The following is a 16,432-nucleotide window of genomic DNA, read 5'->3' on the forward strand; positions in this document are numbered from 1 at the left end:
ATTTTCGATACGTTTAAACGATCTAATTGCAGACGCAACTAATCGGACATAAAAAGGTAAATTTGGAAAATAAAAAGCAATCGCCCCCGGGTGGGCTCGAACCACCAACCTTTCGGTTAACAGCCGAACGCGCTAGCCGATTGCGCCACGGAGGCACATATTCTCTTCTCTCGCAAACAAACTGTGTATGCGTATGGAAATTATTTTCTCTGTTTCCGCGTTTACTCGCGAAATTATCGCGTCGCGAGAGGACGGAAGAACGGAAATGTTCCTTGTAATGTCAAAGGGCGCGCAAAAGGCGATGTCGCGAGCGGATACGGAAGGAAATTGTTGGCCGGAATTATCGAATGTTGTGCGAAAAAAAAATATGCATCTCCCCGAGTGGTTTGCTGCGTGGGACATTTAATCAGAAAATCCATCAAGAGATTGCTTCTGGGCAATTTCTTTTCTCTCGCGTAGCAACCTGCCCCCCTCCACCCATCCCCCTCCCCCGTTACCGACTTTAATTCACTCTCTCTTGTTCTTTCTGTACTCTTGCACGCAAAAAGGAATATGTGTATCTGGACGTAGAAACAACGCAAGACCGCATAGCGATAACGATCGAATCTGATCGTTATAATCGATCATGGTGGATATCTGACAGGTTGATCGGTAAAAATGTAAAACCGTACGACAAAATTTATTTTGGAAAAAAATTGTTTGAAATGATTTGCAGGTTTGCGTTGGTAAGGCAAAGTGTGTCGTATTATTTAATAGGGCATCGGTGGTTAGACGGTGGTCCGCGTGCTCGTACGAGTTATCGTTTGAAAACTAGAGCTGTCGGCGAAAAAAATTTAGTGCAGCTGTTGTGTGCCCCCTGATAACATTACGTTTCGTGGTTCGTATTCTCTCGAGCACGCGATCTTTCCCAATCGGGGTCTCCTTATCTCGACGTCAGCATGACCTTATCGCCAACTCGGAGTATTCGAGTGAAAAAAATGCGCGGCCGTTCGCGCGCGACGGCCTTTTGCCAGATTCTTATCATCTCCGTGTCCCGAAAAATACGTGCAATTTCGATAGACGCAGGGGCCGGCATCCGACGCAACGTTTATTTCCTCGGTTCGCGACCAAGTGGAACAAATGCGCGTTTACAGAAGCAAGTTTCACAGTTGGACACATTCGCGGACCGCGACTGATGGATCGTCCGTCAATGAGAGCCTGGAAATACGAGCCTTTCGGTGTCGACGCTCAAATAATACCCACCGGTGTTCGATATGCAAAATTGTCGAGCAATCGACGGGGCATGATACTAGAAAAGAGAAAAAAAGCCAATACCGTGCGCGCGGTGCAATTTCTCTGGACATTGAAATTTATTTTCTACACTTTTCTTTCGTTATTTTAGATTCGCTTGTATACTAGCGTGGAATATTAGTTGCAAGATTCACCGATAGCTCAAAGTTGGTAGTTTACGAATCGATCGTAAGGTTGCATTCGTTATTCGCGAATAAACTTTTCTCAACTCGGCCTCGATATTTACCGGGCATGGTTCACCGGTTTGCGAGCCCCTATTTTTCTTTGATTTTTTTGGACGCCGTCAGAGGGTAACTTTTTCGTGGGAGCCAAACACGGGCGAAACAATTGAATACAAAGCTGCTGCATTCTATTTTCTACTTGGACGCGATTCGTTGTGTCTCGTTCCCACGAGCTTTTCTTTTTTTCTTGCCTCGGATCAATTCGACGACTAGATATCGAGAGGACAGAGTTTCGTTATCCGCGCTTCCGGCGATCGTCGTCCGGGAGAGATCGATTCCGGGACGTCCTGATTTCATTGTAATATCAAATTCCGTTGTACTGTATACCTTTTCAATAACGCGTTTTACGTTGGTTATATTTAACGCAGAGAGATATCGAATGTATCTTGATTGGGCTAGTGTCAGTGTCAGTGGCAATGTTCATGATCGTAGAGAGTAGAGTAAATCCTGCGATTAATATCGACGTAGAGAAGCGTCGTATACGAGATTCTCTGTTCCATAAGCGGGTCCGTTTATCGTCGACGCTTCCATCGGTCTCAAGTTCCTTAAGACACTTTAAGCAAATCGTGATCTACGAGCAGCCTGTAAAGGGGCTCGGCATCGAGGGAGCGGCGGCTGGCGACTTGGCTCGAGACACCTCGTTCGAGGCTTGCCACTAATTAAGAAATACTTGCACCTTAACGTATACTCGCGGTGACGCGTGCTTCAGTCAACCCCCTTTTCCCGTTTCGTCGTTCGGTCCGATTGATATTGCGATTCGTGATTTACGTAACTGTTATCGATTCAGGAAAAGGAGTTTCGGGCGTCGCGTTGCTGTTCTTGGTCGTGTTTGAATAATTCTCGTGACATAACCGATTCCGCTCGGCTATTTATAGCTCTGTTGGACGATATCGGTGCGCGTACACGTAAACACCTTCGTAATGCATTAGGAATCATTTCGGTCTGTTTTGTTGGGAAGAAAGGTACGCGCGCATAAGCGTCGTAAAGTTGGAAACCGACTAGCAACTGGAGCAACGGAACAAGGGCTGCAACTTGGAAAGAAGGTCAAACGAGAGAAGCGTGTTTCCGTCAACATTTTTACTAGTTTTTTCCTATGGAAAAGTCATATTCCTGCGACTCGGTTGAAAGAAGAGCGTTTGTCGAAGGTTGAAGGGTGATTTTCGCGCAACCGATCGGTCCGCGCGCGTACCCCGTCTGACGAGAATTTATTTCGTTCGGAGGCTATTAACGGGCCGGTATCTGCGTGCAACAGGTGATTACACACGCGTTTCGGCAAATATCGTCCAATTAAACGTCGCCGGTCGACCAACCTAACCTCTCGTCACTTTCGCCGTTGGGACTTGGCGATTCCGAGCCGTTTGGCAAATTTCCTGAAGCCCGTGTCCGGTGTCGTCCGAACGCAATTTCCTCGACCGCACGCGACTCGTCGTCGATCGAGTAAACGAACCGATCGCGCATGTTGGCTACTCGTGCTCTACTCGGATACGTATTATTTATAACACCCTTAAAGACGGAGAGACAAGGTCTTGTTCGTTTGTTGGGGTATCGATAACGGTCAGGCGAAATAGCTCAACGCACGCAATCGATTCGGTCGAACGGATATGACGGAGGCCTAGATGCGCGCGTATGCCGTACGTTCAGAATGCCCTTTGAATTCCAGGACAGATCGTAGGAGGAGGAACCTTGGAATACGTTCCTGGTGTCGATGGGGAATACGAACATATTAGGATTTTCAATCCAACGGACACGAACGTCGTGGAATTTAACTAGGTCGAATAATCCTCGTGGAACGAACGAGCATTTTCTCTCTGTACGCGCATACGCGTATCGGTATTTTGCGATAAACGATCAAGCGAACAACGGTCGATTATAAAAACGAAAATGGTGATAAATGATAAATGGTGATTGTAACCTTCTTTGCATACGCTGTGCTCCTCTTCTTCTCACGTTTCATTATTCACGTCGCGAGATAACGAAAAGCGAAGCATCCAAAGCTGTAGCTCGGAGCGAGCCAGCCCGGCACTCGCAAACTCGAAACTTTCAACTCGTCGTCGTCCTCTTCTCTCTTGTCATCCGTACGTGACGCGTACCTCTCGACGTATTTCGTCGCTTTATCGTCCCGCAGTAAATATTTGATACGAAATCTTTATCCGGCGAGAGAGGCGAGGATCTATTTGCTCCGGCTGACGAATAATACGCTGCGAAATATCTACCAGTCGCTTCTTTCCTGCCTGCCTTTTCTCTCGCCTGAGCTATCGAACCGTTTCTCCCGTTCTCCATCCCCCTGGAACCGCATTCGCGGGAGAGATTACAACTAACATGTTTTTTTACGATTTTCCCTATATTTTTGCTACCATTTTCCCTCGAGGTTAAACAAAAGGCGGAAAAATTGAAAACGGTACAGCATCGCGCTTTCACACGCGACGCAACACAGGCCGCTCCGTTCCTTATTAGTGGACGCATCCAACGGGAAAAGGTACCGGCAGGCCGTGGCTCCTAAAACCAGAGGAAATTGGTTTGGTCTTGCAAAGGAGGGGAAAAGAAGCCAGCCCGCGGGAACGTTCCCGCAGGCATCGTTATCAATCATTCAGGCAAACGTTCCCGTGCCCGGTTCTTTATTTCGGGAGTGACATTTCGTTCCGGCGCGTCTCGTTAAAGTAACGTTCCATTTCCCTGTACGAGGGATGGATCATCATCGGCGAGCAGCCTCAACATCCTGCGAAATTCAATTTTACGACGCGGGAATTAATTGGACGCTCGGAAACGAATCGATCTGACCCGGTACTTACCGTCTCCATATTTCCAAGTTAAACTTTGCGCGGCTAATTCTACCACCGACCCATCCCTGACCGAAAACTAATTGCCCCGTTGATTCGACCGTTTCGATATCATTCGCAGAACCGAATACGCGTATCCCCTCTCTTTCTCTTCTCGGTGGAATTCTAATTACCGGTTGCAGTTGCACCACGACGACCAACAAATTGACGCTGCACGATATAAGTAGCCGAAACTAATGCTCCAACCGAACAACCAAACCAACCAACTATTTCCTTTACTAACTAGACGGACGGTGGGAAAAATTGGTGTATATTGAAATTCTGGAGAAGCAAGAAGAAGCCGCAGCCAACAGCTAACGGTTGCGGCACCCTCGTAACCCAATTTAGAAGAGGACACAAAAGAGTATTCGGTGATATTGAGCCGTGAGATGCGACCTACTTGTGAACCGACCGACCGACCGACCGCTCCTGCCTTACCTTTTCCCTTCTTCCTTCTTCGACGCTCTGTTTTTACGTCCTCTTGGTCGCAATACGACTCATTTTGCATATTATCGGCACGTGATACAACTCTCGACGTTTTACACCCTCGCGAGCAAATTTGTCCGCCAATCGTCTCTTCATTTTCTGGTATCGAGTACGTTTAATGGTACTCGTGTTGTTTCATCGTGATTCGATGCCCTTTGCGTCGCCAGATTCCGGTAACCCAAACAAAGAAACGTGTTTCCGTGAAAGAAATCGACAGACGAAACGAGAAAGCAGTTTCGACGGTCGTCCGCGATCGTTTCGAACAAGCGTCTCTGGGTTATTGCTAACTCTGCCGCACACGCCCACGAACTTTAATAGAAATGATATTTTGTTGGACGTTTGTTGACAAATTCTTTCTTAGCTGGAACGTCTGTTCTCTTCCAGCAATCACATTTTGATTATACTATACGTACAATAAAATAGTTGGACAAGTAAAGAGATAGAATTTTTCCAAGTATTGTTCTTAGTGGTAATACGATCCGAGAGATCGACTCGAAAGACGCCGTCTCCTCGTCGGAAATATCTATCGATAAGATCGCGAGCGTCTTTCTATGAAATTTCAAAGGTTCTGGAGCGAACGGAGAGGGAAAGGAAGGGTGCTGCTGCTGCTAGTGGTGGTGGGTGTGTGTGTGGGGCTTAGAGGTCGAGGAAGATCGTGGATATTTAATTTTCCATGAGCCGAACCAGCCGGCAGTTGAATTGATTCCGATGCTGGTGAGAAGCGTTCTCTCGTGAAGCCTGGCCCCGATCCCGATCGGCAGCCGTGGCCCGATGGTTCTGGATGCCAGAATTCCCACAGAATATCGCTTCTTCTACCTTGCACCCTTTCCACCGACTTCCTCCATTCCTGTCTGATATTCAATTATTCGCGAATAAAGAACATCGTCTTTTCTCGCTTTTCTCGCTTTTCTCGCTTTTCTCGCTTTTTCTCTCCATTTCGATCGATTTTTCCGCCACGTTTGCGACTCGTTCTCTTCGCGTCGCAAACACGCGGATAAACTACGTTTAGACGTAATAGCGTACGAGTGTTGCAGACGTTGCGAGACATGCTCAAGTTTCGCGCACTCTCAGCTATTCAAAAATACAACGATCCATCATCCCCCTCAACGTTTCCGTAGACACATTTTTTAAACCGTTTCCTATCGTGCCTCGGAATCTACGGCGTATATACCAGCTAATCGGATATAATATTAAAGTTAGACTTTAAAGCGTCCTTTAAAAGTGTGGGATTCTTTCCAATCAAATGGATGCACAAGACCTAATTATTCTCTCTTGCATGGTCTCTCCGGAGTTGTTGGTTGCTCACGGTAAACATCATCTTTCAATTTTCCAGGCAAAAAGAAATCGAGCAGAGCAAGGTCGGCTGAACGAGCTGGCCGTGGTGTATCTGTCCGGTCCGTCCAATCCAACGATTTGGAAAATTCTTCTTTAGAAATTCTCTTATATCGCGCAAAGAATCTACTGGTTCGCTATCGTCTTTATATCGGCAAAACAACTTGTCTGCTTTTCCAACAGGCTCGAAAGAATTATTTACAGCGGTTCGTGTGCATTTGCCATTGATTATTAGGTCCCCCCTTGCCTTGAATCCGAAATTTCGACCAGTCCTCGCCGGATCTAAAGTTTCACGGTGGTAACGACCTCGCCTCGCCCAACACACCGTCTCGTAAAACTGAATTTTCTGGTTCGTGATGCGAGACTCAACGTATCCATATAGCAAATAATGATCGATTCGAACCCATCGAAGGTAATTCTGTCGTAATATCGTGCGAAGCGATCTTTGAACTTTTCCACGCGTTATCCCACGCGATTTGTATTAGAATCGAGGCAAGGAAAGCCAGAATGAACGCGCGTCATCTTATCGTGGATGGCCGATGATTTATTGCCCCGGCCCCAAGACCTTTATCCATCAGTGTCCCGGGGACGAAAAAAAGGTCTATCGACCGCGACTTGTCGATACTCTGTTTAGCCGTCGTGATTACGAGTCGTCCCGCGGCCCTGTGACAGTGCTTTTTAGCTCGATCGGTTCCCTCTCGGACCACTAGTTTCCTTCGTCCAGTCGAAAACGCCAGGATATCCTACCGATAACTGGATAGATTTTTCGCTTCGAGAGAGGACGCCTGCCTCGATGGTAGATTTATCTCTCTACGACGACGCTTTCATGCTCCCGAATAATTAACCAGCAGTTTATTTATTACGGTCTTGGCCGTACGGGAAGAAATACGAGATCGGAGCTAATGGCAAACTAACGGAACCAAGTTCCGATCGTAAACACGAATCGCATTTCATAAAAATATATGTACTAGGTCGATTGGTCGAATTTTATTTCCAACGAGGAATAAAACTGGAAGATTGGGGCCATTGGAGCATTTCGACCCATGGGAACCAACATTTCTTTTGCGACTGCGACGAGAAAGAAACATGACGTAGAAAGATAACGAAAAAATTCTTCTCTCGTCTAGACTGCTGCTACTTGACGAACGAGCCACGTAGCTGCTCATAAAATCTTCCTTATTCTCTTAAATATGTATACATATAGACAGATTGATTATCTGGCTTCGCCACGAGATGGTTGGGGCGACAGAGACCTCCGGAGACAATCGATAATATTAATATTCCATCCATCTTTCTTTCGTACGTCAGTTTTTCAGTCGAGATTGTCGAGTACTAAAGAAAGAATCTAGATGGATACGAGCTCCATCGATCTCCTCGCTTAGTCCAAGTTGCCGAGCAATTACCAGATCAAAGAGAATTAGACAAGAACGCTGTGGGAATCAAGTATCGACCAACTTGTACCTTCTTCTATCGAAGCGTTTAATAAAGTTACATTTTATTCCCCGATTCTCTATACGAATAGTGGTTTTATAGAGTTAACGAATGAAAAGAGTAATTATTCGAAATAGCCGAAAATAGCAAGAAAATTCGAATCTAGCTCTCGTTGATTTGCAACGCGGAATTCTACGCAAAGTCCATAATTTAGCCAACAGTAGTTCTCGTTTCTCGGGCCGGTTTTTCTCCTCCAGATTTAAACGTCCGCTAAACGCGATATTTAACCGTACTACGGCCCTAGAATCGCGACGATGTGCCGCCGCTATTATTAAATTGATAAATTTTATTTCGGCAGTGAGTAACGAGTACCTGCTGGCATTTCGAGTACCGTTTGCGATTAAATTGCACGCGCATCGTCCAATTTCGACCGGAAACGTGCGGGTAATCGGCGTTACTTGATCAATCCGAATCGTTTCGTTTCCTTTTGTCCCAATTTTTCTGCCATTTACTTTTATTCGCTCGTGCTCGCGACAAAATCGATTCTAAACGTTCATTTATTTATTTCAAATATCTTTTTCTACGATTTTATTCGTTTCTTTATAGATCCTTTGACACGTATCCCATTTGCTTTTCCATCGGTATGAAAAGAAACCATATACCCGACTACCTCGAATCGTCGAAACATCCCCAACTAAGAAAAATTAACGAAGCTGCCCGGTGAATTTATTCAGCAACAAGTTGCCCGCGATTTTAACGTCGAAGCGTATTCATCGGCGAGATACAAAGATCCGACGATAGCTTTGAATCAGATTCGTGAGCCGCTAACAGCGTCAACGAGTTAATAACAAGGACGAGGAACACTTTTCGACCGACCTAACCCACATAACGAACGCGTCGCAACTCTAAATCGACCCTCCAAAACTATTTATCGATTTCTAATAAAAGAAAAGTTTTTAAGACACGTTGTAGATTTAAAGGTTCGCATTGTTCTTTCCAAGGAATAAATTGGAGCAAACGATGGAAAATGTATTTAATAACGTGACGATTTGACGTCATTATACCCTGATACTCTTACATTTTCTTCGAAACTCCAACTTGATCTTTCTGGGCTCTTGATCGCTATTTGATACTCTAAGCTCTCTAATACCTGCTCTCTGTACTCGTTAAGCTCTCTCGAAGCTCCTCCAAACAAAAGTCCCTCGTTGGATTTAACGGGGACGCCCCCTCTAGAAACTCGGCCAATCAGAGTTAATAGAAGAAATTTCTTCCTTTCGAAATCCAAATAAAACGATTTAATCGTTTCGGAATTTACAAGTAATTTCGCTTTTTCGTCGAGGGGAGGGAGGGCGGGCCGAGGCTAGAAAATTCTGTTTCGGGGATCGCGGCAGCTCGGTCCCGCGAATTACAAGTATTTCAGAGTTTGGGACGACTCTGGTGACCTCCGAACTTTGCAAACACACCATCATTCCGTGCATCGTGGAATTCTAGGGAACTCGTTACGTTAACTTTGTCGGAATCTCGAGCGTTCGGACCAACCGAACGCCGTTGATTATTTCTCGGTTTAAAATTATTTTTCGTCAGCCCGAAATTTGAACGCCGGGGAACAAGCAGTAAACGTATTTATTAATTGGTACGTCTAGGTCGCATCGATTGCATTTATCGAGGGTCGCTTTGTTCCTAAGACAAACTCGAAACAAGAGAAATAAATGATTTGCATGGAATGTGTGCAGCTTGGCTAAAGGGTCAAAGCCTCCGATCGCGCGTGGTCGACGAGACTCGAGCGAACACAGCGAATAATTAAGCAGTCTCGAGGCGCGAGCGGAACAGAGACACGAGTTTGGCGCTTATCGATCGCGTGTCACGTCGCAGAAATAACTTTTTCGGCTGGGAATAAAAGGCGAGAAGCGTCGTTGAAGCGGATTAAAGCCCCGGCGCGGCGTCTCGACCGAGGTAAAAGAATAAATTGTCCGGTAGAGAATTTTCGAAGCGAGATAGCGAACGAAAGAAGATAGCGCTTTCATTTTCCTTAGTTTCGATCTAGATACAATTACAATTTCGAACAGAGCTGCATCCAGCATCTCCAGCCTCGTCCTTTTCGTCTGGAAAATTCATTCGCAACCGATCCGTCGCAGAACCGCCTCGAAATGATATTTACATCGTGCCGTGCCGTCTCGTTTTATCACTCCATTATTTAGTTGGCTCGCATTTTAACGTTGAACGTTGTAACGTGTGCCCGGCATTCGCAGATGCGTTATCGAGCGATCAACACACGTCAATTACGGAAAAATCCCTCGGACAACGCGACCAAACCAAGGCTCAACGTATTGCTAACGGATATTTACAATTATCTGGTCGCCGTTCGATCGCAAATAATAGACGTGTACGTTTGTTACGTTTCTTGTAAACGGAGAGGCGCGGCGAGGAAGTATTTTCTCGTTCACGACTATCTCGATAAAGATACTCTGTCGGCGGATGGGAGTTTATTTACAGAAATCTATCGATCGCGATATTTTATTCATCGCGTAAAATGCGTTGCTTAGCAACGCCGTGAATCGTTCTCGCGTACTTTCACCTCCCTTCGAGGACACCGTTCGCGAACGCCGGACTACGAGCGTGTCTTTTAATTTTGTTACGCCATTTTGTCGTTAATTTTAATCGAAAGAGCGACGATCACGAGAACGTTGTAACGGTAGAATGCGTTATCGTTGAAGAGATTATGAACGGCATTGTGCGCCGTTTCCAACCGGCGGCGGCGTTATGTAAACGGGTAAATGAAGAAAATTGTAACAGCGAGATCGTTGCACGAGTGCGAATTCTACCTTGGTGTGCCGTTTTCAGGGTATAGGACGCTGTAGGCGTGCAGAACGCACCAACTGTAGCCACAGTTCTGCGGTCCACGTGGCACTGCATACCACGGAATGAAACGGAACGGTCGCTTGAAACCGATCGAACGAACCGATTACGGAACCTCCACGCCCCTTTCTTCCGAAATTTTACTCGAAACGGCCACGCGACTGGTGAAACTCTATCATTTTTCCGATCGACGCTCGTCATATCTATTAAAATTATTACAAAATATGTATTTGATCGTGCACATCTACAAATAAATCGTATTAAAAATACTAAAACTTTCGACGCTTGCAGTTTCGAAACTACTACGGTTTTCTGCCTGACCGAGGTATCGTTGGCAGCGGCAAAGCTTCCTCTTTAAAATGCTTTTTGGTTTTTGTCGATCCGACTTTCCGTTTTCGAGATATCGCGATTTATGTAAAAGGTAATTTTTCTAATTGAACTATCTCTGTCTCCGTCTGACGCGTCGCGTCGGAGCTCTCGCTCGCACGTGCGTCGCGCTGACCTACCCTACGTACGTGACTGTCGTGACCTAGTTTCGAGCGTAGTATTTCCAAGAATTTACTACGCACTGTTTACTATTGACGCGCGCGCGCGCGCGCGCGGGAACAATGAACTCCCAAGCGCACAACGAAACGTAAACAAACCCTATCTCCGGAACTAATTAAGCTATCGGCTTGTACGACCACTCAATTTAAAGGGCATTCCATCCTCTATCCGATGCACGCAACAACTATTATTATTTATGCTGCCTTCTATGTTTATATTCCAATTTACTTGCACTCTATGCACCGAAACAAGTTTCAGCAATTTCTATCGATTACACGACAATTTATTTAATTGAAAAAGATTTTCAATACTAATTACGGTATCGATTTTAAACGAAATTCGTTTCCAATTCAATTTATCTTCTATTTTTTCTTAAAGATAAAATCGCGAAACACAACTTTCTATAGATATAACGGAAAAATGAAAAGTACGTTGCCTCGTAAAAGGGAAAAAGAAAGACTGGTCGTTTGGTATACTCGAAGCGTCGGTAGACTTAGCGTTCAAGAGGAACGCACGCGTCCGATGCCGACACGCGGGCGCAAAGCTGGTAATGTATCTCGGGTTGCAGATTCGACGATATTTCAAGAGATACATTGTGTGTGTGTTTCTTCTCTCTTAGCTCGGAGAGCTATAGCGATAGCAAAGTATGCATAGTGCCCGAAGATTTACGAGATTCGACATGAAAATTTTAGCCAGAGATCCGAAATCACGTGATCAGGAGCCTTACGAGCTGCCATAAATCCGCGGGACGAAAGTTGGCAGAGATAAGCGCGGACGGTCGCGTAAAAACGCGAGTCTCTCGAGCGCGCCGTGGGGAAAACGATTTCACGATCGAGCGGGAAGATTAATTAAAAATTTCGGTTCGACGATCGGGACGCGTTTATTTAGGGAATTGCGCTTCCGTGTTTGCTCGCTCGATAAAATTAATCTGACCCCGCCGTAAAAGAAAATTGAATTCCTTATCTGCTCGAGCGAAAAACCGTTACCAATGTCCAGCAAAGTAAATTAATCACCGATAACCATCGTATCGTATGCGCAAAAATAGTCTCGGCGTAAACTATAGCAATCAGTCGTTTGATAAATCGTTGCTCGCAACCGCGAACGTGCCGCGTAAATTCTTTGAATTTACCGTATCGCCCGGTGCCGAATATTTCTATAAATAGCCTTTTATTCGGTGTTTGATTCGCAGGATGGATCGTCGTCGTCGTCCATTAATCAGGGAAAACGTGCCCGCTTATATGTTTAAGTTGTTATTCAAGGCGCATCGGCCGGTATACTCCATCGAACAACATTTTCCCTGTTCCAGTGCTAGAACTGAAGGGTCTGGAGAGCACGGAGGCGAGAAGAAATGAGTTGGACGTGACACAATGACATGATGAAGAGCCTGGTGGGGATCATGTGGATAGTGTTGGTGCTCATATCAGGCAAGTTTGATAAATCTATCCAACAATAAGGGCCACGTCAACTGTTTGTTCGCCTCTATTATATCGACGTTTACGTTGGCGCAGAATTTATGGTTTCACCCATCGAATCGGAAAGTTATCCAAACTCGATGGTAATAAACGATGCTTTGAAATCACTCGTCTTTCCTAGACGCGTAACCAACGCGTTAAATTTCCAAACTGAATTTCTTAACCTTCGTGGTCGCATTTTCCTGCTCGAAATATTTCGAGATCCGTTCGGAATAATAATTTCAAACTCTCGACCCGGAACTATCGTGATTCGTGCTTGGAATGCCTTGTGCTCTTTCGTACCGTGGATGCAAGATCCTTCTATTATTATTGTTATTTGAGAAATAAAAGGGGGTTCGAGGGGGTAAAGTGGGCGTCGATGATAAAGTAAGCGCGAATCATTCGCCCGAGCAAAGTAGCTTTGTACGTAGCTGGGAGGACGGACGAAACGGGAAACTCTGTTCCGGCAAGTAGATTGCGATCGTAGCTACTCGGGCAAAGAGGATAGGATCGTTTCTGGCTAGATAAGTAAAATGAAACTGCGCGCGCGCGTTCACTTAAGCGAATAAGTTTTATTTACCGAGCATATTAGGCTCCTCGATCGTTGCCGGGAAAACTGTTAAATTCGTCCATCGTGTTCCACCTTGTTTCTATCCAATTTACATTTTCGATTAGAGATTCTATTCTAGATTTTGTAATGCGGAGCTGTCGGGGCCGAAGCCTATCAGCGCCGGACAATAACCAGCAAATTTAACCGCAGAACGAATAACTATCGTACAAGAAGATATACATAACGGGTGCTGCATATACATCGCCGTACTATCGCTTCGGTACTATTCAAATGTAAATTGTTCGGTTTGCGTGTCGAGGCTCGAACAACGCTACACTTTTTTCCACGTCGCTTAGATCCACCAGCCATCGGCCAGCATTTGAAACTTTCTAAAAACCTAATCTCAATCGAATAGAAAGATTTATTTTCGTGTTCACGGTTCCCTCAGAGTCCGTGGAGCAACGATACTACGAGAATAATATTGTCAGGGATATGTGCGTTAATGACAATCAGTGGTTTCGAGGCGAGCTGAAACTACGCCCGGTCCGGCTAATGGCTGATAGTAATCGATGCATGTAAACAGTAAGAAACAACAACAACAACAACAAGAGCAGCAGCAGCAGCGTTACCGGATGCTGGGATCGAACATTGGCTCGGATACCGCGTCGCGCGCCTCTGATAATGGACGAACCAATTGCACACCTTTCTCTAGCCGTCCAATGTACATTAATTAGCGAAACTCGCCTACCTTTTAACACGGTTCATCGTGGTTTAACGCGATTGTTCCAGGATGCTCAGGAAATCCGGACGCGAAGCGACTGTACGACGACCTCCTGTCCAACTACAACAAGCTGGTTCGTCCAGTGGTCAACGTCACAGACGCCCTCACCGTTAAAATCAAGCTCAAACTCTCGCAGTTGATCGACGTAGTGAGTTTCAAAATTATCCGACGATGGCAAACGAGACTCGAGAAATTACGGACATATACCTAAGTCGCCGTGAGATTAAACAGTCCCACGAATAAAGGCGAAACAAAGTACGTCCGTAATTCTTCCATTTATTTGCAGAACCTGAAGAATCAGATCATGACGACGAACCTGTGGGTCGAACAGGTACGTGGATTCTCACAGCGACAGCCTTTTCTGCCTTTATCCAGCTTGCTTTCTCCGTGCTTCTTTCTCTCTTCGTTTTCTTAGTCTCGGTTAAATGTTTGACGCGTGAACCGCAGTCGGTGAAACAAAAATCGGCCAGAAACTTTGACAGTCGCGAAATAAGTTCCCTGAACCACGCAACCTACTTTCGAACGCTAGATACATATTACGTAACAGGGATTCCCGTTTCTCCCGGTGCATCCATCCATCTTATTTGCATTTTTATTAATTTTTTATTTTTTCGACTCGTGTGCTCGTCGCACCATTTTGTAACTCAAAGAGAAAGTTCGCGACCGTTAATCTCTCGATAATTATCCCCCAACAGCAGGCATCGCCTCTTTATTTGATCTGCGTCGCGTCTACGAGCAGCTTTGCTAGAAAAATGTGTGTCGCGGCAACGTTTCTCTTTGATTACAACACCACGAGGAACAATACGTTACAGTTTACGTTCGTCCTATCGGTGGCACGATTCGTCGTTCCTTTCGCTTTAATTAATTTCACTGGAAATCTGATCCACGCAGATTCTGACAGACGTCAAAACTGCTCGGCACAAAGCGAACAAAGTAGGCTTTATGCCGATGGCAACCGACGCTCGACAGAAACAATTCGTCGCGGAAAACGCTGAAAGAGCGAATCGCTGCACGATAATCAGAGCGCGAGTCACGGCACACGGCATACAATTACACGAATCGTTCTCTTTTCACCCACGGTTTCTCCTTTTTCGACCGCGATCAAGAGGATCCCTTCTCGTAAATTTCGATCAATATTTTAGTCCTGGCTAGTTTTCCTTTACAGGATGTCTCCGACAGTTACGTAGCAACGGGAATTTAGGGACATTTCTTATAGCAATTCCTCTCTCCTCTCTGCCGATGGGACAATTTATAATTTAACGAGATGCCCCGAATCCAATCGCAAATAATTCTATTTGAATATTTTACTTACAGTCGTGGTACGATTACAAGTTAAAATGGGATCCAAAAGAATATGGTGGGGTGGAGATGCTGCACGTGCCATCCGATCATATATGGAGACCCGATATAGTTTTGTACAACAAGTAAGATCATCCCTTATTCTTATGCGGTTCACTTTTCTTTGTTCGATAACGCTCCTCGACATACAGAGGTGAAAGAATAAATTTCATCGATTTTCTTCTTTTTTCTCGATCCGACAGTGCCGACGGTAATTTCGAAGTCACCCTGGCGACAAAGGCGACCTTAAATTACACGGGGAAGGTCGAGTGGAAGCCACCGGCGATATACAAGTCTTCCTGCGAGATCGACGTAGAATATTTTCCGTTCGACGAGCAGACGTGCGTCATGAAGTTCGGCTCGTGGACTTACGATGGCTTCCAGGTAACGTCTTCGTTCCTATTTCCTTCTACTCTTCGACCCCTTGGACAACTTTACCTTTTTCTACTAGTTAAAGGAGGAATTACCGGACGTAATCGTTAATTCGATGTCTACCGATCATATTCTGCTTTAAAAGTTTTAAAACACAGCCAAGAAATTAACAAGCGGCACAGTCGAGGAATCAACGGGCATTTTTCTCTATTTGCATGTTATTGCGCGCGTTATACGAATAGAGGACGCGCTCGGCTTATCACTATTCATGAAACTCTTGAGCCACGGCCACGGATCGGATGTGCGCTCAACGAAACGCGCATAAATTTCCAATGATTAATACCTCGTCGCCCTGATACACGCACTAATTTATCGCACGCGTCCGCTGCACTTTTTCTCCTAACGCCACTTGACCGATCGGTAACGTCTTCTTTCCTCTACGATTTATCCCGTATCAATCTTCCAGTCAACAGGGGGTATGTGCTGAAATTATTTTTTATTTTAAAGGTGATTAGACGTACCTACGAGCGTATGTGAATACTAGTTATCTTTAAAGCTAATATTCCAGACGGAAAATCGGTAAAAGCTCGTTGGGTACACGAATACCACCTTGTCGCGCAACGATACGGACGACGATGTCGATCATGGATAAATATGCCACGTAGAATCGATCTCCGGGAAACTCGCAGAATATGGCTCATTCACCGACGAAGGAATGCAGCTGTAAAGAAGCTACAAGTGGCACGCAAGCGATCGTTTCGCATTATTATTCCCCGACGATTCCCCGTGTCCTGCTCCTCGACGCGCTACGATTTGCTCCGTAGTGTCGCGCAAAATATCTATACGCGAGAATGAATAATGCAGTGAGTGGGTGGGAGGGTTGTGGGCAATGTTGTCCACGCGTCATCGCGTACGAGAACAGGATATACATCAAGTGCGTTTAATAAGAAGCACATACCGAT

At 45.5% G+C, this 16,432-nt stretch overlaps 1 protein-coding gene and 1 non-coding gene across 9 annotated transcripts in view; one reads left to right on the top strand and one right to left on the bottom strand.

Annotated features, from left to right (window-relative positions):
• The window catches only part of Nachra3 (nicotinic acetylcholine receptor alpha3 subunit), a 45,664-nt gene that overhangs the window by 18,938 nt on the left and 10,294 nt on the right, over nt 1-16,432 (top strand). For all 8 annotated transcript variants that reach the window (XR_013079465.1, XM_076762725.1, XM_076762724.1 and 5 more), the window contains exons 3-7: nt 12,285-12,402; nt 13,769-13,908; nt 14,047-14,091; nt 15,075-15,184; nt 15,302-15,482. Coding sequence is in view for 7 of the 8 variants with exons in the window: in XM_076762725.1 (XP_076618840.1) it covers nt 12,351-12,402; nt 13,769-13,908; nt 14,047-14,091; nt 15,075-15,184; nt 15,302-15,482 (528 nt within the window). In the remaining variant the exon portion in view is untranslated. The remainder of the gene's footprint in view (nt 1-12,284; nt 12,403-13,768; nt 13,909-14,046; nt 14,092-15,074; nt 15,185-15,301; nt 15,483-16,432) is intronic.
• Nucleotides 82-155, bottom strand: Trnan-guu (transfer RNA asparagine (anticodon GUU)). Its single transcript has one exon. It is a non-coding gene; the product is annotated as a tRNA-Asn (tRNA).

Source organism: Colletes latitarsis, chromosome 3, assembly GCF_051014445.1.
Source record: "Colletes latitarsis isolate SP2378_abdomen chromosome 3, iyColLati1, whole genome shotgun sequence".
NCBI classification, from domain to species: Eukaryota; Metazoa; Arthropoda; class Insecta; order Hymenoptera; family Colletidae; genus Colletes; species Colletes latitarsis.